The sequence below is a fragment of the Lachnellula hyalina genome (genome assembly GCF_007821495.1).
Source record: "Lachnellula hyalina strain CBS 185.66 chromosome Unknown contig00010, whole genome shotgun sequence".
NCBI classification, from domain to species: domain Eukaryota; kingdom Fungi; phylum Ascomycota; class Leotiomycetes; order Helotiales; family Lachnaceae; genus Lachnellula; species Lachnellula hyalina.
This window is the reverse complement of record NW_022157124.1, coordinates 144,645-157,971: the sequence shown is the minus strand read 5'-3', so window position 1 is coordinate 157,971 and position 13,327 is coordinate 144,645. Positions and strand designations below refer to the sequence as shown.

The window sequence follows — 13,327 nt, the reverse complement described above, 5'->3', positions numbered from 1 at the left end:
CAAAGACAGGGAGGGTGTGCTATTGATCAACACCCTTTGTTAGTTCGAAACCCCAATATTTACCTGTCAATTCAACATCACATCCCCTCATCAATTTTTTAAAAAAAGATCCCCTTCCCACCCACCGTTACAATATACGGATATAGTTGCCCGCCCTCATTCTCATTGCAAAGATCACCGAAGAGAAAGCCAGCACCACATCAACGTGCCCCCCCAGCTCATCCCCAATCCGACCTGCGCAGCAACCTAGCCCGCCTCACCCGAGGCGTCCCAGATCCCCTCTTCCACGCCTTACTCGCCTCGGAAGGAGATCTGAGTTCAGCGGCAGCCGGACCCAGCACACCCACCAATTATCAACAACCAACGCCAGCAGCAGGAACAGCAGCCTCCCCACCATCTCTTACAGCGTAGACGCGAGCGCCTATGCAGAAACGAAGCAACTCTTCTTCTTCATCCTCCTTGTCTTCCTTGTCATCATCCGACTTCTCACCCGCAGCAAAGAGAAGGAAAATAAGTTATGCAGGGAAAGGCAAGGGGAAAGCGCCAGAACTACAGGACCCACGTATCATTGATGATCCAGAACTACCGCCTGTACCGCGACCCGCGACACCGGATCTCGAGGCCCCGATCTGGGAGGATGGCTCGGATGATGATGGTATTGATATCTCGGAAGAGCAGCAGGAGAAGTGGTTAGATTGGTCGTATTTGGAAGCTGATCCTAAGGATCCGTCAAAGAAGATCGAGAAGGCGTGGAAGGGGAAGAGGGTTTTGGGGATGGGGTAATTACCCCCCTTATTTTCAGGTTCATTGATTTGTTTGTTTGGTGGTCTGGGAAGTGTTAAAAGACTAATGGTGGTAACAAACAAACAGATCACAAGGCATCGTCGGGCTTTTCGAAAAAGAGATAAACGGCGTGATGACACACGTGGTTGTAAAGCAGAGTAAGGACGTCGGGGCTGACAACAAGGCTCTGAAGGATGAAGCGGCGCTGCTGGATGAGATTGCTGAGCGGGGCGGAGAGCATGTGGTGGGGATTCTGGAAAGCTATCATGGTAGGCTGAGCAGAGGCACGCATTATTACGACCCCTTGGGCCAGAAGAAACGGCCGAAGTCGTTGGGCGTGGTCTACTTGGAGTTTTGTGATATGGGCGATATGGTGAAGTATATGAGGAAGATGTATTAGTAAGTACTTTCTTCCTTGGGCTTTTTGGAGGGGGTTCAGATGCTGATGTTTGGCGATGGTATCTAGCGTGTATGATAATGATCAAAACCCGCTGCCCGAGGCGAATATTTGGAGGGTGTTTGAATGTTTGGCCAAGGGACTGTGTATGCTGGAGAGTGGGCGCGAGGATTTAACATCGGATAAATGGAATAAGTACCCCATAGGACATTTTGATATCAAGCCGGAGAATAGTAATTTGTTCTTTTCCTTCTCCACTTGAAAGTTGCTGATAGCTGTAGTTTTGGTCTCGTCCCAAAACCCTGACCATCCATATTATCATATTTTCAAGGTATGCGTCCCTGTATCACATAAATCTTGTTGAAACTGACATATATCCTACCAAGATCGGTGATTTCGGTATGGCGGCACGTCTTTCTACCAAGTCCAAAATCCCACGGGTAAATGGAACCATGCAATATTTCCCACCCGTACGTATACCTCCAACAGAGACCCATACCAGTGCATCCTAACATGCCACAGGAAATGGCCTACCAAGCCGTACACTTCAACGAAAGCGCCGCTCCCCTACCAGAATATGGTACTCAAATTAACGTCTGGCAAGTCGGTGTTTGCATGTACGAGTAAGCAAGCCCTTTCTGTGAACCCCATTCGATCTTGCAGTATCAGGACTCCGGAAGAATATTTCATCCTCTCGGTTCTTGCACTTCACAGCAAACACAATGCTAAAATTAATTGTTTTTGCAGACTAATCCAGCGCGGCCGGTCCGTCGACCAGAAATCCGGACACTGCAACGTGCACATGAACATCAATGGCGATGTCGTCGCCTTTGATGCCTTCGGCACAGAGATCAACCGGAATACTGTATACAGTGCTGCGCTGAGAAAACTGGTTATTAGGTGCTTAGCGCGCAAGGCCACCTACAGGCCCAGGCCGGATGAGATTCTGGCTATTTGTGAGGGGGCCACGGCTGTGGTGAGTAGCTTGGAGAACGGGGAGCCGACGATTGGGGGAAGGACTGCGATGCAGTTCTGGGACCCCAAGTGGGAGAAGAAATATGGACTGTAGTCGGGTATGATTTTTGGGGTTCGTTCTGGGGTATACTCTCCGAGCTGTGTATAATGTGAAGATTGCCGATTGTATTCCTATTAGTAGTAGATCTTTGGACTTTGCTATGTCACGACGAGTAGTTAGTATTTAGCGAGATCGAAGAAATCCTAAGTCGAACGATGAGCTCTCCAGAAGACCTTGCCCGCCACACATTGGCGGAATTCACTATAGATTGTGTTTTGACTGGCTGCGGTTTTGCAGAATGCCCTGATTTCTGCGAGATAAAGCTGAGGTCTTGCAGCTCAACGTGACTAGCACATAGCGTACATTCTCTAGCCAAATATCCAACACATTAATCTTTGGCAACATGCAAAATAGCACTGACTTGAGCGAGAGTATCCGAGCGTTAGCTAGTTACTTTCTTTGGCAGAGGCTATGCGGAACTCTGGAAACAAAACCAGACCAAACTAACTACCACTAATGCTGTCAGAATGAGAGAATCATGCATCACTGCCTCAAGACTCTGTAATGTCTCGGTAAGTAAGAATACGTGAGATCCTTCGATGTGGATAAGGAACATGTTGATAATGTAATGACCGGTGAATGTATAGTGAGACTAATGAATTGGCTGCCGGCAGCTATCGAGTACACTTTGTAAAAGATCAATAATGAATTATTAAAAAGCCAACGCCCAGAAAGGAGGAGCCAGATAATATCAAAATGCTAACCGTACTAAAAGACAGACCGAGGCCTGACATATTGATGGCAATTAGTGAACAATATGGAGGCGTTCTTCAACATTCAACAAAGTATAGGTCATTGATAAATGTTCTGGTGAGCGTAGGCAAATTCCAATGTCTTATAGAGGCCCAAATGACTCGCTCGGTGCCAAAACTCCCCCGTCAACATCGAAATATGTGAATGATTTTCTTGTAGCACGTGACATACCCCTTGGCCGCGCGACAGAGAACGCGTGCAAGGGCGCTGTTAAAGATGTCAAGCCATATAAAGCTGTGGTACCACACTTGTACTACGTGCACTCACATAGTCCGGAGTACACAACATGGTAGGCACGATAATCCTCTCTCCGGATCGTCGCAGCCGTCAAGATTAAACGTGACACAACGCGAGACGCAGGTCTCCCAGAGAGGAAATAGGCTGGAACTTCCATGGAATTCCAATGACAAATTTTATGGCAGGTGGCAAGAATGCAGATTCATGGCTGTGACTGGACTGAACGGCAAGTCCGGACTTTTGCGCATATGGGAAACTTTCAACGACTGAAGAGAAAGCCAACGTATTGATTAGAAAGCTTGTTCGCAGCAGCTAGAGCATACAGAGGAAGATAAGGTGGTTTTGAAAAGGAGTGCTATGGACTTTGTTTAGGTTCGTTATACGGAGTATGGTACGGACGGAGATCACTGGATCATTCCCGTACCATCCCGAAGCCATGTTATTTTCCTAGCAGCAACACCAAATTCGCTTTACTTCCGCTCGGTTTAGGACCTGTCACTGCACTGGCATATTGCAACACGTCTGAATAACTCCAAAAGAGAGAATGTGGAAGTTGAAAAGAGGACACGTGCCGGATTTCTGCGAGAGACCGAGGTTGCGACGGTGCGGGTGGTGCAGGAGGCCTTCTCAGGTTCTCCAAGACTCGCTTCCAGAGGTTGGATTTTGTTGTACCACCTTCCTCATCGTGCCACCGACATCTTCCAGCAATTGCTGTTCACCACTCGTTTGATCATGGTGCTTTGCCGAACCATTGGTCTCAGATCGGCTCCACGGTCTCGACGGTCTACACCGTTCGGAATTGGCCACCTCTGAGACCTGTCAATCGATCGACTGAAGTTCATAAGGTACATGGTGCTGTTGGTCCTCATGTCCACCTTCCTCTTTGGAACAGAATCCCGCAGCCTCGAGTTTAATCGCCAAGGCTGCGAGGCTCAAAGCCAAGGCTGACAAGGATTTCTTATCATCTACGCCGTAAATGCTGAATCTGGGGAGGTCAAGGGTGTCGCGACCCAGTAGTTGAGATCAAGTTCTGCATCTAAAAACCCGGGAGGCGAGTTGCCATACTGTATTGCCTTATCTTATCATGGTATTTGCATATTGGAATGTGTGAATTGGAAAGAGTAGCTGGAACTGGACTGCTGCAGCCAGCAGATTGCTCAGTAGCATGACATTATGTATACTGTATGCAAGTGAATAGCTTGCCACACCAAGATCTTGGCATATTGGCAGTACGGAGTAGTAACGAGGGTATAGATATGCACCATGGATGTATCACTCGGTACCAGTAGCTCAAATGCAATGCATGTCCTGGGGTACGAGGAGAAGGTCAGGTTAAATACTTCCCTTGCTGCTCCGATTGTCACACCTGGACTCTGAACCTTCGTCCATTCAATCCTTGGTAGTCAAAGTTGAAGAGCCAGTTATTATTTCTCACGTTTCTTTCGTTGTTGAACCTTTAACATCATCGGTTTCCACCATGTCGACAGCGGAGCATATCGCTCCCATGTACACCAGCGAGAAAGCCAGTCCTGAAGAATCCGACAACGACAAGAAAAATGCTGGCTCCAGCGAGAAAGACCTTGGTCTTGATTCCGAAACTTCGGTCGTAGAATCAGAACCTGAGGGAGAAGTCTCACGCGGACGTTCGCTCCTCAATAAGTATAAGATATTTCTGCATTTGGCCATTTGGCTGGTCATGACTGGGTATGTTTCTCTCATTGTTGCTAGAATTTCTCCCAAGAAGTTGAATATTTCGTTGTTTTCCCAAGGATTGAAACGATTGCCCACTTTTAGTTTTCATTCCGCGGTGATTATTATCTGCGACGTCTAGGCATCAAGAATTTCCCGGGAGAGAAACCTTTTGGATACTGCAAAGATTGTGAAGGAAGACGACATCTGCTAATCTTCTTCTCTGGGACAGTTGGTGGATTGCTGGACTCGTACTTCATCGACATGGCAAACTCGGCTGGCTCAAGCCAACACTTCTTTGGATGGCCATTTCTGTTCGTCTCATCACCTTGCATGTTTCGACAAAATACGTGACCAAGCCAATTGCATTTGTTTGGGTCACCGCCATCTATAATCCCGTTATGATGATTCCCGAAAAGCTGAGGCTACCTTTGGGCGGTGCGGGAACAGTTGCAGTCATACTCGTTGGAACGTTCGTATCTGAGGAGTCAGCAGACAATACCCGTTCCAACAGAGCAATTAGCTTGTTTGGTCTTGTGGTATTCATTGCTGGGTTTTACGCTACTTCAAGAGACCGGAAAGCCATCAAATGGCAGACAATCATCGTGGGCATGCTTGCGCAATTTATCTTGGCCTTGTTTGTTCTGCGTACCACAGCCGGTGTAAGCATACCTCTTGATTGAACTTTGGCCTACTTCAGCTAATGCACATTTAGTATGATATCTTCAACTTTATCGCCTATCTCGCAACGTCGCTTCTTGGCTTTGCTGGCCAAGGAACAACCTTTTTGACAGAGCCTGTTGCGACAAGGCCCCAGTGGTTCCTCCTGAACGTTATCCCTGCCATCATTTTCTTCGTGGCTTTCGTACAGCTTCTGTACTACTGGGGATGGCTACAATGGGCAATCAAAAAATTTGCAACCATTTTCTTCTATGGAATGAAGGTCTCAGGAGCGGAAGCTGTCGTCGCTGCCGCGTCTCCTTTCGTTGGCCAAGGAGAGTCTGCGATGATTATCAAGCCATATATTCCCCATCTCACAGACGCCGAGCTCCATCAAATCATGACCTCTGGTTTCGCCACAATTTCCGGTAGTGTTCTGGCTGCTTATATTGGTATGGGCATGAGTGCTTTGGCACTCGTCTCATCTTGCGTGATGAGTATCCCCGCCTCGCTCGCCATCTCCAAATTACGCTACCCTGAAACCGAGGAACCTCTAACAGCCGGCAAGATTGTCATCCCGGAAGACCAAGAGGAGAAACCAACCAACTCTCTCCACGCATTCGCAAATGGATCCTGGCTTGGGATTAAGATTGGCGGCATGATTGTCGCTGCTTTATTGTGTATTCTTGCACTTCTGGGCTTGGTCAACGGTCTCCTCGGGTGGTGGGGCAGATATTTGAACATCGACAACCCTCTCCTGAGTGTTGAAATGATCCTCGGATACATTTTCTACCCAGTCGCCTTTCTCCTCGGTGTCGAGCGAACTGGTGGTGACCTGTTGAAAGTCTCCCAGTTGATAGGTATAAAGATCGTAGCAAACGAATTTGTTGCTGTAAGTTCTAGCCACATGTCCCAGCTCGCTGAGAGTTTACTGACCTTTCCAGTTTGCTGCTCTCTCCGGTGAAGGATACGCCTCCCTGTCCGAGCGCTCCCGGCTCATCGCTACCTACGCCGTCTGCGGCTTTGGCAACATCAGCTCGGTCGGTATTCAGATCGGCGTACTTTCCCAACTCGCTCCGGGTCGCAGCGGCAGGGTCGCCAAGGTTGCGCTGTCTGCTTTGATCTCGGGTGTAATTTCTACCTTGACCAGTGCATCAATTGCGGGTATGTTGATCACCAATGCTGCGAGTTATACGAAAACCGGTATACACACTTGATCAAATATTGCTGTGCAGGTCAATAGTTTAGAGCCTGGATACTTAATGTGCTATGCCTTTGATGTCGGTCTGGGGCGTAGGGTCTGATCTTTTGTGTGTTTGGTTTGGATAGAGAAAATATAATATATGGTTTATCCTATGTCGATCTTCTTTAAAATGACGTTGAAGATATATGTTTTTGTATTGTGAATCGATAAGTTGTCGAGAATCTAGAAATGAGGCCTATTTCAAGTGAAATTTGCGGGCGTTCGAAAAAAGCCGGCTATGAATTTGCTATCTTCATCAATGCTTCTTGCTACAAGTTCTTCCCTTCCGAGTACTTCTTAAAATTAGCAAGTGCTGAATCAAATACCATGCACAGCCAGACGATCGCGTCGAGTGAAGCTCTCTATGAGGGAGTGAAACCCCCCACCTGCAACCAATGCAACTCACGAGTAGACCTCCCCGAGGAAATTTATGCAAGCCGGACCCTTCCCAATTTTACACTAGCAACCTTCAGACCAAGCAAATTAAACGCCACACATGTACAAGAGTAACTGAGTCGTGCCAGCTTCGGTGTTGACATCACCAATCCAGCCGAGGAAACCTTCTCCTTTCTTCGCAAGAACAGCGGGACAGCGTCCGCATCTCAGAATCCCAGTGTTTGATTTGCCACAAACTGCACATGTAGTAGCCATGTTTGTTTCTTCTCTGTTTGAATATCGGAACGTAGTTGGTTGTATCAAGTTATAGTCCAACCACGTCACGCTATTGTTATCTATTTCTCGTTAAAATCACGTGTGGTTTAGTATGATCTTAGTCAACGTTTCTCTCATAGGGCGGTAGATTCAAACTTTCTTTATCGCGTCGCAATTGAGACTCGTAAAGTGTATAGGCCATTTCATATATATACTTCCGGCGTATTACTCAGTGTTATGCTCTCTAGCAATTGCCAACCCTCAAATGTCAATACGATCCAACAGCTTCCGCCCCTCACCCGGCTCCGTTCCCCTCCCACCCGTCTTCTTCTCATAAGTTCCCTTCCCACTCGTATTCACAGTATCATCTTGGCACTCCGTAAATCCATTCTTCGTACTGCCATCGTGCGTCAACACGGCACAGAAGACTGCAGACGAATAATCACTAGAGATGCTGCCGATCACGACTCGGTCGGCACCCGGGGACTCGTCATCAGTGTAGGAACCCGATTCTAAAATGGGGAATTCGAGATAGGGTTTTTGAGCATGGCTAAAAGAGAACTTTTCGTAGTCTAGAAGAAGGGTGAGAATGGCGGGGACAATTGAAGAAGGGCAGGCAGAATACCATTGTAGGCGTGCGGATATTTGTCTCGTCCGAGAGTCTTTTTCTGGGATGCCAGGCTCAGAGCTTGGGTGCAAGCAGAGTTGATCTGAGATTGATCATAGGTGGTTTTGTTATCGCAGTTGCAGCCAGTGGGCTCATAGTCTTTTGACATATGTCAGTCCATGTAGAGCTGGAAGTGGGGGGGCATTTGGCTTACAGATAGTTGCCATTGCGTGGTTTGTTCCTAGTAGTTGTTCTTCTGACGAAATATGAGAGTGAGATGCAATGAACTTTATGAGATATGCTTCACTTCGTTCAAACCACTTGGTTTTGAGGTAGGGTTCTTCACTCGAAGGTCATGAGCTGACGTATTCAGATCTACGATGCATTATGTTTTCCCCGCAATGGCATCCCTTACTCGATTGCCGATATCGTCACATTCTTCGTGGTTGGTTGTTCTTGTACTTTTCGGGTCTAACGCGCGGAGATGGAAACAAGCTTTCGCAAGTTCCCAACACGGAAACCGGTTATTTTCCAAGATAGTGAAACGGGTTCCTGCGGGACAAATGGAGCGGCTCCGACCGTTCCCTAGAACCAATGATCTTGCCTAAGATGCTAGACTCGATTGTCATCGGAAAAAGGGGCCAAATCCGGTATTCACGTGACTTGTATCTTCCGAATAGAAACAAGATCACGCTCCTTCCCGCAGTAGCATTCATGATTCTAGCGGCTTTATTAAAACTTCTATCTCAATATCTGGAAATATCAAGTCGTTATAAGAAAAGCATATTCTGTAGACAAAATAAAACTAGCTTAGATTAGCGAAAGTCAAGAACTTGAGAAATCAAAGAGGGAAGAGTAATAAGATACTCGATATGCTTTACTAGCAGTACAAGGAATGGATTGAAGGAAAAGATAGTTGAAGAAAAGGACAATAACATCTAGCATCATCATGAAGAAATTGCTGTCGAAGGACCATCTGACGATCAGCACCTTGAAGCTTTGGCATGCTAGAGTTATAAATTGCATCTGACCGTGTCTTCAACTGGTGCGCGATAATTTTTGCAACTCAAATGATCTTGGTTCCGTTCCCCTTTTACTTTTTGGAAGTTCAGCAAGAAGATATAGCGGGGAATAGCTAAGGAACTATTGGGTGATTGCTGCGTCTGAACCAGGCCCGTTATAAACATCACGTGGCTTCCTTTTGGTCCTAGGGATCTATGGCCGTAGATCGAAATGAGTTTATAGAACGTCAGTCTCGCTTTTTGTCAAGTCAAGGGGAAGCTCTTTTTTCTTCTTCCATGTAGTACCACCGGGTACGAGCCGCGCAGATGACTAATCGTCAGCTCCTAATTTATAAGTAATGATGGGCGACCTCCGCTCTGTCTTTTGACTACCGCCATCTTTCTTCAAAAGTAGCGATTGGATGAAAACAGCGAGGTTTCATGTCAAGTAGGCAGAGGATGTGCTGTTGCTCTTTGAGATCATTCGATGGTCCGAGTTTACGGCACCACCGTCTTTTACGAGTTTCTTCGCCCTCGGTTTCGGTGTCTTTTTCTTCCCTGAAGTTTCCTTCCTGTTCTTAGTAATGCGGCTTGGTGCGGCGCATGGATTTTGTTTCAAGTTTCAAGCCATGACTTCGCCGCACGATCTCCCGCATACTTCGTACATCCATTTATGGAACACGAAGTACGAAACGTTACATTCCAATTCAATAAACGAAGTCTGACTGAAGTGCCAAGGCAACGTTCGTCGTATGTCATCCGTACTATCTGGCAACTCCCGACTGGTCAACTTAAATAGTGGTGGAGAAGACCATTTATAAGCGAGGAGATTGCGCATGTCTTCAGGCCCTGTTTGGTGAGCGAATAGCATTTTGAATCTACCATACAAACGACGAATCCAATCGAATTTTGCTCTATTGGATTCGACAAATCATGATTCTGGTTGGATCAACCTTCTATTCAAGTTGAATCCAATAGAATGGGTATATTCGCGAATCTACCATACAAACCTCCAATACGGGAAAAAGCCGTATTGCATGAATTAAATATCACGAATCTAGCGTTCCACGTGCACGTGATGCTATAACACGATTTTAAAAATAATATATCTATAATATAGCCTATAATTACCCCCTATCCCCTCTCTATCAGCGTCCTATTCTCTATAATGGCGCCCTATATACAAACAAAACGCCTATCACTCCATCTACATGCAGTAGCGTAGCATAAGGTTTAGCTGTGCTATATTTAGCACAGTACTAGTCGAATCCTTTGACCCTCCAATCTGAACAATGAAACGCCCGAAGAGAAGAGTTTCCAGGAATGTGGCGCACTATTGTGGAAAACAGTGGTAGCCATGGGTTGCAGTTGGTGCTTGTTCTGCATTGCTAACCCTTGATCTTCCTTGCTTGCTTTTGTTGTGGGGATCATATCGTAGATTCGCACTATTACGTTTTCCATTGGATGTGCTACTCGTTGTGAGATGTCATTACGCCCCCCTAAGCCTGGAGTTTAGAGAAGTCTTATACGCGCGCTTCCGGAAACGATCAGCACTTCACGTAAAGGCTAAGCCTTCTTATGTCCCAGATAGGTATTTCTCTTGATAGCGTCAACGCTTAAATTCTTCTTTGAACCGCAGAACTCTGACACTCTCCACTGCTTAGCATGGATCAATATGATCCTGCCTATATGACTGGCTATTGACCCTGGTGTAAATCTAGAAGCGTGGGTGAATAAAGCAAACCAATTTCAAAGTGGGACCTTAATTATACCCTGCTGCTTACTCTCGTAACTTACGATATATACTAGGGGAAGCCTCATTGAGTACTATGTCTGGCTTGTTCGATCTTGTCAGACTGGGTATTCATTCTGAGCTAGAAGCCTTGGAAGAATGCCAACGCTGTTAATCTCGTAATACAGTTCGTTCAATCCTCACGATGAATGAACAGCCAAGACAACACCCTTTAATCAATGAATGTCTATCTGTAAGTAAGAGTAGCCCTTCATTTCTTTGCCTGGTATTCTGAGCTAATCTTAAAATAGTTAACTATAACAACGTCAATCATCTATAGATAGTTTACCCCGCAATATCCAATATCTATAAGTTGTTTTCTGGATTCTTCGACTGTCTTCAACTTTTCCCGACGACGCGTAGGCACAGACAGACAGAACACCAAACCAAAATGGCACCCTCCACCAGTTTCATCGCTCTCTGCGGCCTCTTTGTACATTGCACTTTGACATCGGCATACACATTGACGTCCTCGTACGATCATACTAATTGGTATACCAGCTTTACCTGGCACAATGTAAGTTCTCCCCGAATTTCCTAACAACCCTTAACTGACAACAATATAGGAGCCAGACCCAACCAAAGGAACTGTGGAATACATCTCCTTAGCTGAAGCCCAGTCTAGTGGCCTCACGAAGATCGTCAACAACCAGATCTACATGAGCGTAGACAATACCACTGTAATTGACGCCTCCTCTACCTCCGGACGCAAGAGCAACTGGATCACCAGCAACAAGCCCTTCACCCATGGTCTTCTCATTGGAGATTTTGCGCATATCCCAGGCAGCACTTGCGGTGCGTGGCCTTCCTTGTAAGTCTAGTCACTACTCTCTTCCGACACCCTCTATCCTCATCGCATCCGCTAATCGGGCCATTTATGTCATAGCTGGACAATAAACAACAACCTAGGTGGTGAGATCGACATCCTTGAGAGCTTCTCGGACAACACTCAGAACTTTGGTAAGAAAATCCGACTCCTCATTCTCTACTCGCCTCAAAGAAAATTACTACAACTATTCCTTTGATATATTCACAAACGCAGTTCCCGTCCAATTAATACCGAGTCATAAATATGCTAACTCCAGCCCTAGCAACCCTCCACACTCAACCCGAGCACAATTGCACCTTCCAAGCCCCCGCCGACACCCAAATTGGCACCCCCAACAATGATGACTACGATTGCACGCTCCCCGCTTCCGGTTGCAGTGTCACAGGGCCCGTTGGCAGCTACGGTGATCCCTTCAACGCCAACAAAGGAGGAGTGTATGCTATGGACTGGACCAGCACATACATCAGGATTTACTTCTTCGCCAGAGCTAACATCCCGGCTGATATTACAAATGGAAAGCCAGATCCTACCAAGTGGGGACTACCGATGGCCAACTTTGACTCGAAGTATGGCTCTTGTGATGTGGGTGCAAGCTTCCCGGAGCAGACTATTGTAAGTAATCCATCTGGCCCCTCCCCCACCCCAACTCCAGCCTTTGCAAGATAACAACTAACCCTTACTTCTAGTACTTTGACACAACCTTCTGCGGCGCCGAAGCCGGAACCAGCTCTGGCTCCTGGGCAACATGGACCGACTGCGCGAAAACAACTGGCGTTTCGACATGTGAGGCCTATGTACGACAGCAGCCAGAGAAATTCGACACTGCGTATTGGTTAATCAACTCCGTTAAGGTGTACCAGTAAGGCACGATATGAGAATGAGAATGATGTTGTGAAATGTGGCTTTGGATTCTATTCATTTGTACCAGCAAAGTTTTCTTGCATAGGTAAATTGTAAGGATTTGGTTGAAGAAATTTTGGGCGCATATCCTTGAAAATACAATTTGGGTAAGGGCGTTAAGAAGGCCTAAGTTTAGGTAGAAATAATAAAACAAATGGTTTTATGCATTAGCTGTCCTTAGCAAGTTGGGAAATTGAATGTGCAAGTCTTCCGAGTTTACCCCTGAATCCGGCAGACATTCCACCAAAAAGAATGAGTTCCACATTGAAAATAATTGGGTGGGTTCAAGTTATTCAATTTTAAATTCTGTAGCGCTAGTAAATGTTTTATTTCTGGTGTGGAATTCACTTTGTGCTATGTCTGAATCTAATTCAAAGAGATAGAAAGCGGCGCTTCTAGTAAAACGGCAGATTCCATCCAGCGACCTTTTCTTTCGATTTCTGCTTATTACATTGTAAACAAAGTGTAGGTCATGATCAAACCAGGTGCCGGACTGCTCAAGCCTCGACGTACTACTGAAATCGTCGTTAACATGCGATGGAAAGTCAAGTGCTAATATTATGTGTCTAGGAGGCCTAGTTCATGAAATGCTAACATTAGATAGGTTCATAATGTGAGACTAGTAATAGTTCTTTAGCCTCACATGTATTGTGCAACGCCCAGACAACGCTCATCTTTACTTATCCTTGCAAAGCCTTTACTAGTTACTC

General features: G+C 46.3%; 3 protein-coding genes across 3 annotated transcripts; 2 read left to right on the top strand and 1 right to left on the bottom strand.

Annotated features, from left to right (window-relative positions):
* Positions 1-4,722: 4,722 nt before the first annotated feature.
* Positions 4,723-6,811, top strand: SLC28A3 (Solute carrier family 28 member 3; the record flags this gene model as incomplete). The annotated part of the gene is made up of 4 exons (XM_031146089.1): positions 4,723-4,949; positions 5,167-5,596; positions 5,650-6,486; positions 6,539-6,811. The coding sequence occupies 4 exons, from the start codon at positions 4,723-4,725 to the stop codon at positions 6,809-6,811; spliced, it is 1,767 nt and encodes a 588-aa protein (XP_031008882.1).
* Positions 6,812-7,749: 938 nt separating this feature from the next.
* rntA (Guanyl-specific ribonuclease T1) lies at positions 7,750-8,322 on the bottom strand (the record flags this gene model as incomplete). Its single annotated transcript, XM_031146088.1, has 3 exons — positions 7,750-8,060; positions 8,114-8,254; positions 8,310-8,322. The coding sequence occupies 3 exons, from the start codon at positions 8,320-8,322 to the stop codon at positions 7,750-7,752; spliced, it is 465 nt and encodes a 154-aa protein (XP_031008881.1).
* A 2,957-nt stretch (positions 8,323-11,279) lies between these two features.
* LHYA1_G001101 (putative endo-1,3(4)-beta-glucanase) lies at positions 11,280-12,580 on the top strand (the record flags this gene model as incomplete). Its single annotated transcript, XM_031146087.1, has 5 exons — positions 11,280-11,405; positions 11,455-11,699; positions 11,775-11,848; positions 11,974-12,329; positions 12,404-12,580. The coding sequence occupies 5 exons, from the start codon at positions 11,280-11,282 to the stop codon at positions 12,578-12,580; spliced, it is 978 nt and encodes a 325-aa protein (XP_031008884.1).
* Positions 12,581-13,327: the final 747 nt, after the last annotated feature.